This window comes from Chlorocebus sabaeus, chromosome 11 (genome assembly GCF_047675955.1).
Source record: "Chlorocebus sabaeus isolate Y175 chromosome 11, mChlSab1.0.hap1, whole genome shotgun sequence".
In the NCBI taxonomy this organism is placed as follows: Eukaryota; Metazoa; Chordata; class Mammalia; order Primates; family Cercopithecidae; genus Chlorocebus; species Chlorocebus sabaeus.
In genome coordinates, this window is record NC_132914.1 from 41,271,276 (window position 1) to 41,285,274 (window position 13,999).

At 36.8% G+C, this 13,999-nt stretch overlaps 1 protein-coding gene across 5 annotated transcripts in view; it reads left to right on the forward strand.

Moving 5' to 3' along the window:
• The window catches only part of IRAK4 (interleukin 1 receptor associated kinase 4), a 35,793-nt gene that overhangs the window by 2,485 nt on the left and 19,309 nt on the right, over positions 1-13,999 (forward strand). For 4 of the 5 annotated variants that reach the window (XM_073020640.1, XM_073020638.1, XM_008002933.3 and 1 more), the window contains 5 exons: positions 7,409-7,578; positions 10,539-10,684; positions 11,503-11,685; positions 12,240-12,400; positions 13,282-13,346. In XM_073020640.1, the coding sequence (XP_072876741.1) occupies positions 7,418-7,578; positions 10,539-10,684; positions 11,503-11,685; positions 12,240-12,400; positions 13,282-13,346 (716 nt within the window). In that variant the 5' untranslated portion in view covers positions 7,409-7,417. The other variant, XM_073020641.1, reaches the window with a different exon arrangement.

The window sequence follows — 13,999 nt, forward strand, 5'->3', positions numbered from 1 at the left end:
CAGAACTTTGGGAGGCTGAGACGGGCGGATCACAAGGTCAGGAGATCAAGACCATCCTGGCTAACACGGTGAAACCTCGTCTCTACTAAAAAATACAAAAAACTAGCCGGGCGAGGTGGTGGGCGCATGTAGTCCCAGCTACTCGGGAGGCTGAGGCAGGAGAGTGGTGTGAACCGGGGAGGTAGAGCTTGCAGTGAGCCGAGATGGCGCCACTGCACTCCAGCCTGGGTGACAGAGCAAGACTCCATCTCAAAAAAAAAAAAAAAAAAAGACTGCCACCATCTCAAAAACTTAGTTATTTTCTCAGACTTGTTATTTGTACCCTTTGTACCCTTTCAGTAGCTCCTCATTACTGTTCTGGAAATTGAACCTAAATACAACTGTGCACATATCTTTAAAAAAAAAAAGTGATATAAGAATAATTTCTGCCAGAAAATAATAATTGCTCCCTTTTTTTTTTTGATCACCTATTACGTGACAAGATTTGGCCCTTTGCATGTGTTGATTTTAATTCTTACAGCAATTCTTAGATATTACTATCTCTGTTTTTCAGATAAAGAAAAGCAAGGTCCAGAGAAATATAATTACTAACTCTGGTCACAGTTGGCTTTGGTTAGAACTTAGGCCTGTGCAACCTCAAAGTTCATCTTCCCTCCACCGCTGCACAATCTTTTCCTCTGATCAAAGTGCTAATGAAGCAGTCTTAAAACTTTATTAACACATTTGACAAGAATCTTTTGCCCTCCTGTTTTGGGCACAGTACTTTGTTTGGGAAGGCATTGGATTCCATAAGCAAGTGCTGATTTTAATATATTTCTCAATCACTGCCCCACCTTTTATACTTGTCTGAGTTGTCTTATTTGAAAATATGAATGGGTTTTCTTTACTATGAGAGTTAGTGGTAAGACGAAACAGTCATGAAGGTATTTAATTATTTATTTGTAAGCAAAGCCTCCTGTATTAATCCTAAGTGTACTAAGGTAAATCTTGAACAGTTTGAAAGAGATGACACTTTTAAAGTTTTTTTGCACAGTGTGTTTTCATTATTGAAAATTCAGAAAAGCAAAACGAAAACAAAACTATCATAAAAGTCATCACCAAGGGATAACCACTGTTCATATTTTGGCTTATGTTCTTGTAAGTATGTGTTTGGGAGTGGTATATGAATGTACATTTAAAGTAAAATTTTAATTTCTGGGATTTTGAACTTCTGGGCACATGTGTGGAAGAGTTGGCAGAAGGCATTTTTCCTAGTATCCCTACACTCATCACCTCTGCTGGAAGCCTGGGTGCAGGAGAGCTACCAGATTTATCCCTGGCATTTAGATAGTCTGAGTTTTTTCCTCAGTTCCTTGTATTTAGCTCTAATTTATAAGCAGTTCTATCTTTTCTAGCTTTGTCAATCATGTTGTACCTTACAGTAGAGAGAAATCTTAATAAGGAAAAATAACTTAAAGAGAGCAACTGCAGAGTCTATAGGTAACCTAGATATAATTTCTTAATTAAAATTTAAAAATCCTCAGCCTTTCATTCAACACAAATGTCGTGAGTCATTGCTGAGGTGAATTTGGTTGGGTCCCAGCCAGGAGAGCACCCATCTAACAGAGAAAGCAGGTACGTAAAAAGGAAAACATAATAATTATTAGAACAGAAGAATGACTAGGTGACATTTTGGAGCAAAAGAGATGACAATCAGGGGAAGCTAACAGTGCCTTTTGAATTGGGCTTGAAGGAATAATAGGCATTTACCAGGGGGCCTTTAAGGTACATGGGCTATTCTTTTACCTGGCCCTAGATGACTTCACTTCCTGTTTCACAGAAAAAAATAACACTATGTGGGAACTCTTCTCCCTTCAAATATATCTGTATTTAAACCTCTGCGTCCTTCTTTCTAGATTCAAAAGAGACTTCTCTCCATTCAAGGCTGATTTCTTCACCTGTATGCTATTCATTATCCCATTTGTATTGCCAAACAACTTAAGTCTTTTTTTTTTTTTTTTTTTTTTTTTTTTTCTTTTTGAGACGGAGTCTCGCTCTGTCGCCCGGGCTGGAGTGCAGTGGCCGGATCTCAGCTCACTGCAAGCTCCGCCTCCCGGGTTTACGCCATTCTTCTGCCTCAGCCTCCCGTGTAGCTGGGACTACAGGCGCCCGCCACCTCGCCCGGCTAGTTTTTTGTATTTTTTTTTTAGTAGAGATGGGGTTTCACCGTGTTAGCCAGGATGGTCTCGATCTCCTGACCTCGTGATCCGCCCGTCTCGGCCTCCCAAAGTGCTGGGATTATAGGCTTGAGCCACCGCGCCCGGCCACAACTTAAGTCTTAAACCCTTAACACCAACAGTTCTCAAAGTCTGGTTGGAGTCCCTAATGCTCTTTCAGGAGATTTATAAGGTCAAAATCATGTATAGTTAAAAGATTCATTCAGAGTGCAGTGGATTTTAATGTTTCAAGTTAATTTATACAGCTTCAGATTCCACTTTGCAGCTTACCTTTAGGAAGTTATTTCTTTCAAATTTTAGTGTAGTATCAAAGAGAAATATCTACTAGTTTGTGAAAAGGCTATTAAAATACACCTTTCTTTGTAACTATATGTCTGTGTGAAGCTGGATTTTCTTTGTATACATCAACCAAAACAATATACTGCAGTGGGTTGAGTGCAGAAGCAGATATAAGAATTTGGCTCTCTTCTATTAAGTTAAATATTGAAGAGATTAGCAAAACCTTAAAACAATGTTACTCTTCTGTTTTTGAGGAAAAGGTAGTTATTTTTATTAAGATATATATGCTAACATGTATATTTATGATTATTTTAAATGAATAAGTAATTTTTAAATTTCTCAGCATCAATTTAATATGGTAAATATTGGTAGATATAACCAACATAAACAAAAGCCCTTTGGGGTCTACAATCGTTTTTAAGAGGGTAAAAGGTCCTGAGACCAAATTTGAAAACTGCTATTCTCTTGCATGCTTTCCTCCCTCTCTCTCCCTACCCCTCCACCCTTGTTTTCCCTCTGCTCACACTCCTCTCTCTTTCTCCTTCCCTTCATAATGAGACTTCTTGGAAAATCTGTTTTTGCCATTCATTCACTTTTTCACTATAGCTGTTCCCAAGTCACCAATGGCCTTCTGATTTCAGAGTCTAACATCTCCATCAGTGTCTATTTGACCTCTCTGAGTCTTTTGTACCAACCTGCTGCCTTTTCTAGAAGTCTCTGGTATGCCACTGTCCTGTTTTTTTTTCTTGCCTTCATGACTAAGCAGTATTTTTTTAAATTCTTCTTTCACATCATTCCTTTCCATTCTAAGCATTCCTAATAGGCAACTTCATTTTATTGTTGTTTCAACCGTATATATGTATATGCTCTTAATTTGTATGAGGGCATTTCAAAAAGTTTGTGGAAAAATTGAATTAAAAGATAAAAAATGTAAACTTTGACTCAGCACTATGGCTCATCCCTGTAATCCCAGCACTTTGGGAGGCCAAGGTGGGCAGATCACCTGAGGTCAGGAGTTCAAGACCAGCCTGGCCAACATGGCGAAACCCCATCTCTACCAAAAATACAAAAATTAGCTGGGTGTTGTGGTGCATACCTGTAATCCCAGCTACTTGGGAGGCTGAGGCAGGAGAATCACTTAAACCTGGGAGGCAGAGGTTGCAGTAAGCAAAGATTGCATCACTGCACTATAACCTGGATGACAGAGCAAGACTCAAAAAACAAAAAACTGTAAACTTTATTTCTGAACATAAGCTCCATGAAGTTCAAGGCACTTTTGTAAGTGATAACACCAGCCATTTGGGCCATCCCTAAAGAACTGAGTCCTGGGAATTTAACCATGTCAATAAAGTCTTTTTACATTATTAACTGAAGAAAAATGGGTGCCCTATGAAGAGTTTTCAAGATTAGGAAACAAAAAGAAGTCAGAAGGAGACAAATCAGGACTGTAAAGTGGATGCCTGATGATTTCCAGTTGATACTCACAGAATTGCCCTTGTTTGATGAAAGAAGAGAGGAGGGGCATTGTTGTGATGGAGAAGGACTCTATGGTGAAGCTTTCCCAGGTGTTTTTCTGCTAAACATTTGACTAAAGCTTTAGCAGAAAAGCTTTAGTTTAGAAACATTTAGAAAAGCTACTGTGTCTCAAAAACACTGTCTAATAAGCAGATGTTACCATTCTTTTTACCTCCAGAAAGTCAACAAGCAAAAATACCTTGAGCATCCCAAAAAGCTGCGGTCATGCCCTTGCTTTTGACTGTCTGCATTTGCTTTGATTGGACCGCTGCCATTCTGGGGGAGCCATTGCTTTGATTGTGCTTTAAGATCATACTCGTAAAGTCATGTTTCATCTCCTGTTACAATTTTTTGAGGAAATGCTTTAGGATCTTGATTCCACTTGTTTAAAATTTCCATTGAAAGCTCTGCTGTCATCTGCAGCTGATCTGGGTGCAACAGTTTGGGCAGCCATCAAGTGGAAAATTTGCTCAACTTTTATTTTCAGTCAGAATTGTATAGGCTGAATTAGTTGTCTATGGTGTTCGCTGTTGGTTCTGCTGTTAATTATAGGTACTCTTCATTTAGGGCACGAACCAGGTGAATGTTTTCCTCAAAGATTGATGTGGATGGTCTGCTGCAGCAGGCTTCATCTTCAACATCATCTCATCCCTTAAAATGAGTTACTGATTTGTATGCTGCTGATTTTCTTGGGGGCATCGTCCCCATCAATAAAGCATCAGTGATTTCACCATTCTTCCAACCAACCTCCGTGTAAATGTGGTGTTTGTTCTTGCTTCACTTTTAGCAGAATTCATGTTGCTGTGGTAGAGGTTCTTTTCAAACTGTCTTATTCTTAGTGCCTCAAACTAGATCCTGTTTAGACATGAATGATAAGTTAGTGTGAGTTTATTTTGGAAATATGTTTTGCAAAAAAAAAATTTGAAATCCATGCATGGTTTTTGTATGATATGCATTTTCCATGAACTTTTTGAAAACCCCTTATATATGAGAATACTTACATAGTGAGCATTCTTTGCTGAAACCTCTCTCCTAAACTCCATACCGCATATATAAGTACTTGGTATGAAGGCCCCTAGATGATGCCAAAGGTAGATATTTCACATTTAACATGAGTCAAAAAAAAAAAAAACAAAAACAAACAAACAAAAAAAACCATCTTTGTTCTATCTCCCTTTCTTGTAATTGCTCATCTCTAGTGAAATTGTTTTGATTTGGCCTCCTAAATGTTTTCATGTTTTACTTCTCCATTCCCATACCCTATACTTTTTCCAAGCTCTCATTTCTGCTCACCTGGATTATTGCAGAAGTTTTCAAACTAATTTTCTTGCCTCAATATACATCCCTTTAATTTTTATCCAGAGGAATCCACTTAACCATGTAAGATTATTTAACATCCCTCCTAAAAATCCTGAAGTGGCTCTCCTGTAACTTTTAGTTTATAAGTTCAAACTCTTTGTCTTAGCATATGAGGTACATGGTGATCTGGCCCTGCTACCTTTCCACCCTCATCTCTTCTTACTTAATCACAGGCATCCTATGGTGCAGCCATAGCAAGCTCTTTGCCTGAGACACACGTGCTCCCACCTTTTCCCATGCTATTCCCTCTGCCTGGAATTTTCTTTTGGGCTTATTCTCATTCCCTTTCATTCATCCTTCCAACCTCCCACTCCAGGCAAATCTGTCTTGATATCCCTCTCCAGACTGCCTCTGCTTGATCCCCTTTTTCTGGGCCCCATAACACTCTTGCAGCTTTTATCACTCCCTGTCACTGTTTGTATCCCATGGTATACTGAACAGCTTGGAAACAAAGATTTTCTCTTCTCTGTGCTCCCATTTGTTAGTACTGACATAAATATTTGCTGAATGTATTCATGAATGAAAGGAAAGGAATAGTCTTTCTGAAAAGGAGAATGGCATGAACAATGCATTGTGTTATAAAAGCAGAGTTGTATGGCATGGATTTTGGAGTCAGACATAAGTGTAAGTCCTGGATCTTTCACTTACCACCTTTGTAAAATAGAGATGATAAAACCGTACTGGGAAATAATTTAGTTGTTCCTAAAATAAATACTGAACAACACCATTATCTACAGTGTGCAAGTCACTAGGTATATATTCATGAATAAAATTAGCATGGTCCTGAACTCATGGATCTTAAAATCTAATATGGGAGACAGTAAACAAGTAAATAAATATATGATTACAAATACATTGTGCAGTGATGAAAGATAATTAGGTGAAGGGCAGCTAGACCTATTTAGATATGGTCAAAGAAGTCCAAAGAGAGGAAGTGAATACTAACATGGAAGCCTATGATACAGAGAAGCTTTTCGCTTTTTACTCTTTTTGATAGTTTTAGAATGTTGTTCCATATGAACACATTATTTACTCTAAAATTGTATTTTTAAAATATATATAGGGAAGCAAAAATAAGTGACATAAGAATATCTGAGTCTATTTGTCTTAATTGGAAGGAAAGATCATTTCCTATTGAGAATGAGGTACACACAGAACAAATAAAATCCACATAGAAAGAAGCAAAGACATGAAATAGTCACTAAGGACAATGAGAGGAGACAAGTGGAAGGATTAATGGCAGTGTTAGGTCATTAATGTGGAAAGGGGGTTACCATAAATTTGTATTCACATCAGCAACTCTGGTGTACAAGTAAAATTGTTAGATTTATCCCTAGCTGCAGCTCTCCAGTGTGGAGTAGCAGAAGAAAAGGGGGACTGCAGAAATAAAGATTCTGTCTAGAGAGTGGCTGAAGTGGTGAAACAGGTTTTGGAGTAGTAGCAAATGAACTGTGGTCAGGCAGATCTCATGGACTCAAAAACTGTGCAGAGGTCAAGGAAGAGCAAGCTATGTGAACAGTGGGTGGGTGGACCCTATCTGTTAATGCTACACAAATCATTTCAGTACTTTTTTTTTCTTCTACCAAAGAACGTTGCATAAACTTTTAATCGTAAATGAGTACTGATTGAGCAACATATATTAAATTGAAAGGTAAATGTTTTTATTAATAGATTTGGTTTCTGAATATGCTAATTCTGATAGTTTATTGATATTACTGTTAAAAAGAATTGCTCTGGTAAGTGTTTTGCCCCTTTCTATAAATTATACTTGGAAAATATCAATGTCAGAAAAAAGTCCTCCGATTTTTATTGCTATTAATAGGTGGAAAAAGGAAGGAAACCTAGAGGATAATTGGACAAATGAATTACAATTTTAGTTTCATCTTAGGGTATCAGTGACTTGACTTTGGAATGTTTCTTTATTATGGTATAATCAGTTGCTGGCATTTCATATGATATAGCAAAGTGTGATGTAGAAGCTTACAGATGTCATCTCTAAAAGTACTATACAATTTTAATGAGATTTTTCCATATTTTAGGAATAGAAGATGAACAAACCCATAACACCATCAACATATGTGCGCTGCCTCAATGTTGGACTGATTAGGAAGCTGTCAGATTTTATTGATCCTCAAGAAGGATGGAAGAAGTTAGCTGTAGCTATTAAAAAACCATCTGGTGATGATAGATACAATCAGTTTCACATAAGGTAACAGATAAAATTCTTTGTATTTGTAAATTCTTACATCACAATATGGAATGATTAATTGGTATAAGTACTGTCTAATGTGGCAGTTTAGAAAGTAAACCTCTATACTGTGGAGGAGACATTGGTAGTAAGTAACCTCTTTTTGGTTGTTCCTTTTGCAATTTTGTCTTCTTTCTCCCATATGTCAATAGGGCTGATATTGTGATCTCTCAAATAAGCTTTTTGAGTTAGAATCAATATTCCCACCTTTGCTGTGGTTCCCAGTTTGGCAAGCCAAGTGAAGTTCAGTCTGCCTCACACCTCTCATTTCCAGATTGAAGGAAAATAAGAATGTTATAAGAATGTCTAGTAAAAATCTAGAGCTTAAACTTCAAAGTGTGTAAATCTCTAATGCACTCTAACAGTGTATTTTGGGAGTTTTTCAATTTGACATTTTAAAGTTGTTGCTTACAAGTGTACACTTCTGTGAACAGAATTCTTAAATCTTAGCCAGGATTTCTCAGTGCTATCATCAGATAATTTCAATTTTTCCTCTTTACTCATCTCTGCTCGATTTAGTGTAAAATATGCATGCAGATTTTATTTTTGTCAGTCATTGCATTTAAAACCGATGTCAAAGTGTTTCTTTGGTAGCAAAAGGAAAAGAAGACTCTTTGTTATTTTCAGCATTAACCTCGGAAAGAACCTAATAGCCTTAGCTCCCTTGCAGGAAATGTTTCTCATAAGAAAAGCGAACATGTTAAATTACTTGAAAGAAGCTTAAGTTTAAACTGTGTTAAGCCAATGTTTAAAGATAATTTTTTAATATTACTGTTAAAAACTTATGGAAGAGAATTGGGGCAGTGGTGGCAGGAAGATAAAGCTCTTCTTTTTTTTTTTTTTTTTTTTTGTTTCCTTTTTTCAAGACTCACTCCTGTGACAGAAAAAGCTCTTCTTTACAGAATACCTGCAAATAATTGTGAAAAGAATGGTAGAATGAGAAAAATACCTATTTGTAACCACCAATGAGTAACTGATTCTTACAAGCTCATCACTGAACCTAAAAAGCATAAGGTGAAAGGTGATTGTTCTCATGCATATGAGCAGGATATGCACAAGATTTTAAAGTATTATAGGCTGGGCACAGTGGCTCATGCCTGTCATCCTAACACTTGAGGAGGCCGAGGTGGGCAGATTGCTTGAGCCCAGGAGTTCAAGACCAGCCTGGGCAACATGGTAAAATCCCATCTCTACAAAAAATTAGCTGGGCATGGTAGTGCACACCTGTAGTCCCGGCTACTTGGGAGGTTGAGGTGGGAGGATCACCTGAGCCCAGGAAGTGAAGGCTGCAGTGAGCCATGATCATGCCACTGCACTACAGCCTGAGTGACAGAGCAAGACTCCCTCAATAGATAGATAAAAAGTATTGTACACAAATTACTTGTGAAGTATGAAAGGGAAGGGTACATTTTTAATGAGGAAATCTGAAGTACACTTCCTTCACCATGTGATCAAATTTTAGCACCAATAATAATGGTACAAAATGCCAATATGTCCCCCTGGATGTGATACAATGGGAAGGGCACATTATACCTATGTAGTATTTCTACCAAAATGTTTCATCGGAATTTAATCATGAGAAAGTAGTCGGATACATCTAGGCTGTTAGACTCATTCTATGACATCTGGCCCATATTCTAAAATACACTCCCACAGACATAGATTGAAAGAGAGCATGCACAAGAGCCCAGATATGGCACAATTTTATCAGTTATTCAATTGGTGAATCTAGGTGAATGGTTGTTCATTCTATCATTTTTTCAACTTTTCTGTAAGTTTGAAATTTTTTAAAATCTTTAGAGGAAAAAGAAAAAAACAATATTGGTTAAATTTTTAAATGTTAACTTTTCAAAACTAATTTTTAATTTTAAAGAAATAGAATGGAAAGAAATGGGATGAAAGCCGACTTTGTGATTTTTTTTCAATTTAATTGAATTACAGTTAAGATTGAAGGAATAATTTCCTAAGTTTTTGTGTATTCTGTTTCTTTCATTAAGCAGGCAGATTTATTAAAAATTATACAGCTATCAGAGTCTTAAGTTATGTGGGAAGTAATATAACTAAGTAGATTGAGAATACACTCTTAGGTCAAATGAGATCTGAATTTGGACCTCAACTTGGATACATCATATTGGCTGTGTGGCTATGGGCTTGTTACTCTACCTCTCCAAGCCTTGCTTTTTCACTAGTGAATTTGTATGATAATCATAATATCTTTGAACATGCTCATGTGTGTACATCCTGTAACCCACTAAGTAAATACCCCATAAGTACCCAGTAGATTATTATCATCATCTTTGGCATCTTTTTTCCTCCTATTTTTCCTGTCTCTTTGTAATTCTTGCTGGTTCTCTTGTTGTCCCATTTCTTTAATGTTATAGGAGACGCTGTAGGCAAAACAGGGGCAGGGGAGATCAACACTTGTTTTCATATGACCTCAGTTTATAAATGCTATTGTTTGAATGTGTCCCCAAAAGTTCATGTGTTAGAAACTTAATATACCCATTGCAAAAGGGTTGAGAGGTGGGGCCTTTAAAGGGCAGTTGGTCATGAGGGCTCTGCCCTTATGAGTGGATTAATGTTGTCATGGCAGGAGTGGGTTAGTTATCTTGGGAGTGGGTTTCTCATAAAAAGGTAAGTTAGGCCCTATTTTTCCTTCTCTCTCTCTCTCTCTCTCTTTTTTTTCTCTCTCACATGCACGTGTGCGTGCTCTTTGCCATTCTGCCCTTCCACCATGAGATGATGTAGCAAGAAGGCCCTAACCAGATGCAGCCTCTCGATCTTGGACTTCCCAGCCTCCAGAACCGTGAGTCAAATTAACTATTGTTTATAAATTACCCTGTCTGTAGTATTCTATTATTGCAGTACAAAATGAACTAAGACAATAGACTAATTTTGTTTCTTTGTTACTTACTTTTAAGGAGATTTGAAGCATTACTTCAAACTGGAAAAAGTCCCACTTCTGAATTACTGTTTGACTGGGGCACCACAAATTGCACAGTTGGTGATCTTGTGGATCTTTTGATCCAAAATGAATTTTTTGCTCCTGCGAGTCTTTTGCTCCCAGGTAAACTGATTGTGACCAGGGTGTCCACAATTAGGGTGGAAAGACAAATGGCCAAAATAGAAATGTTTCTTCTTACTCTTACTTTTTCCTCCTGGTAGATGAAGTTTACATTTGAGAGTCCCTTTCTTTCTTTCAGCACTCCTCAACTCTTTAAAAAGCAGTACCGACAAAGGACACTGTGGACCCTGCTACTAAGGTGATAGAAGCTTTGTAAGAGTCAGATAGTTTTGTGCCAATAGGAAGTTTAGAAGGAAAGACTTCACATATCTGGCTTAGGCTGCAAGAAAGTAATTATTCTTTTGAGTTCTTGCTTTTTTTCATCTTCAACTTCTACCCTGATGAGATTCTATGATCATAATTTTAAAAAATTGTATTCTGATGTGTTAGTGTCTAGTTGCCTTCCTTATAACCTTTCTTTTCTTCCTTTGATGCCTTTCACACTAGTGGTTCTGAACCTTTATCATGCATAAGAATCACTTAGGTTCTGGTTAAACATGTAGATTCCTAGGGTCTGTTCCAAATCTATGTATTCAGGATTCTGGAATTGGGTTTAAGGTCTATATTCTTAAACAAGTGCTTCAGTGCCTCTGATATAGGTGGCTCATGGATCACTGTTTGAAAACACTGCCTTACTCTCTTTACCCATATTCATTATAACTTACAGATTCTTACTAGGTAGCTTCTTGTGTGTGCTGTGAGAATATGAGACCAACCTGTAGAAACTGGAATGATATTAAATGAACCAAGTTTCTAGTTTAACTTTTTCACAACCACTTCTTATTACTGAAAAACCACTTGTGTCTTACTTCATTTGTTAGATGCTGTTCCCAAAACTGCTAATACACTACCTTCTAAAGAAGCTGTAACAGTTCAACAAAAACAGATGCCTTTCTATGACAAAGACAGGACATTGATGACACCTCTGCAGAATCTTGAACAAAGCTATATGCCACCTGACTCCTCAAGTCCAGAAAATAAAAGTTTAGAAGTTAGTGATACACGTAAGTAACATTTTCAGTGCTTTCTACTAGTGGATTTGTCGTTAAGACTAGCAGTGCTTTAAAAGAAAGCTTTTGTTCTTTTGTTTGTGCAGCAATCACAGGCACACTGGCAATAGCTCTTTTGTGAGTTTTTTCCTCCTGATATATTAAGAACCATCTTCTTTGTGTTAATCAGTGATTAGAGACAATAGGACATGCAAACAACCAGAGAAGCTATGAAAAAAAAATCAGTAAATATTTACATAACTTGGAAGGGTCAGTTTTTAAAATAAAATATGTGACTAGAGTTTTGGGTAGGTAGACTAGACCCACTCAAATGTGTGACTAGAATTTTGGGTGGGTGACTACAGTGTTCAGAGGGTAGGATCACCAAACAGAACTCTCAAGAAAAACTTATAATTTGTGTTTTAGAAATGGTTTTATATTCTCCCGTCTTGTCTAATTCAAAATCATAAATATTTACATACATGTGAAATCTTCAAATGAGAAAATATTAGCATTATTAAAACGAATTTTTAAAATTTAAGCATGTTTTTCTTATTTTGACATTATAGGTTTTCACAGTTTTTCATTTTATGAATTGAAGAATGTCACAAATAACTTTGATGAACGACCCATTTCTGTTGGTGGTAATAAAATGGGAGAGGGAGGATTTGGAGTTGTATATAAAGGCTACGTAAATAACACAACTGTGGCAGTAAAGAAGCTTGCAGCAGTAAGTGATATTTTCAGGAATAAAGAGTTGCTTCATAGTGTGCTCTATAATAAAGTTAATCTTTAGGAAATACATTATTTCAGTATGTATTTTCTTTAAATAAACATCATTCTACATAGTAGTTCTTAAAATTTAAAAATCTGTTGAATGCTATGGACCCTACCCCTAGAAAAATGTAGTTATGTACATATACACACAATCATACATACAATTTTGGGAGATTCATAAACTAAAGTTGAGAAGCCCTGCTCCACATAGTGCCTCATGTGTAATCAAGATTAAAATGGTAAGATACCAGGAAAACTATTTTAAAAAAAAACCATGTTTGCATTACTTTTCCCATTTAAAATAAAGTTTATGAAGTATACATTAAGAAAAAACATTAAAATTTTTTTTATCCGTGTCCTTTGTTGCCATTTCTACTGGAGTGTTCACCTTTTACTTATTGACTAGTTATATTCTAAACCTTTTGTTAGAGCCTAAAAATATCAATAGAATGCATATGTATGTGATAAAGATAGTCACTCTGTCATATACATTGCAGGGCTTTTGTAGGTTTTGTTTTCCATTTTGCACTAAAACTGCATATGTTTTCTGTTTCCTAGAATATTTTTTCAAATTTTTTGTGTAGTGAAATTTCATGCTATTTCATTTTGTTTCCACAACTCAGTGAAATTTATATATATTTTTCATTCCACTAACCAGCCATGGACCTTGAGCAAATCGCTAGTATTTCTAGATCTCAGTTGTTCTGTAGAATTGGGAGAATAATACCTTATTGTTTTAAAGAAAGGGAGATGAGCCAGCTGATCTCTTGATCCCTCTGAGCATTAGGAACCTTAGAATTGTGTAGTATTACGTTGTATATTTTATTTTTTCAGATGGTTGACATTACTACTGAAGAACTGAAACAGCAGTTTGATCAAGAAATAAAAGTAATGGCAAAGTAAGTCTTAATTTGGCAGTGCGGTGTAGTGGAAAGGAAAAAGACAAGGAGTAAGGAACCTGGTTCACTCTAGAGTATGCCATGAATTACTGATGTTTGCACATATATGAAATTAAAATTAAGTGTTTAGAGAAATTGAAAGTACTTTTGGCTCCATAATTCTATGATTACATATACTCATATGCCTGGAGATTAAATAGCAGTCATTTTTATTTATTTATTTATTTTGAGATGGAGTCTCACTGTGTCACCCAAGCTGGAGTGCAGTGGCACCATCTCGGCTCACTGCAACCTCTGCCTCCCAGGTTCAAGCGATTCTCCTGCCTCAGCCTCCCGAGTAGCTGGGACTACAGGTGTGTGCCATCATGCCTGGCTAATTTTTCTTGTATTTTTAGTAGAGGCGGGGTTTCACCATGTTAGCCAGGATGGTCTTGATCTCCTGACCTCATGATCTGCCTGCCTCAGCCTCCCGAAGTGCTGGGATTACAGGCAGGAGCCACTGCGCTTGACCGCAGGCATTATTTTAAGTCACAACAAGGTTACGTGGAATTTTGCTATCATGTCCTTCATTATCATGTTTTCTACTTCCAGAATTCATGAGAGATCAATTGTAGAGATACTTAAAAAAACTATCTACAGAATATATAAAGTAG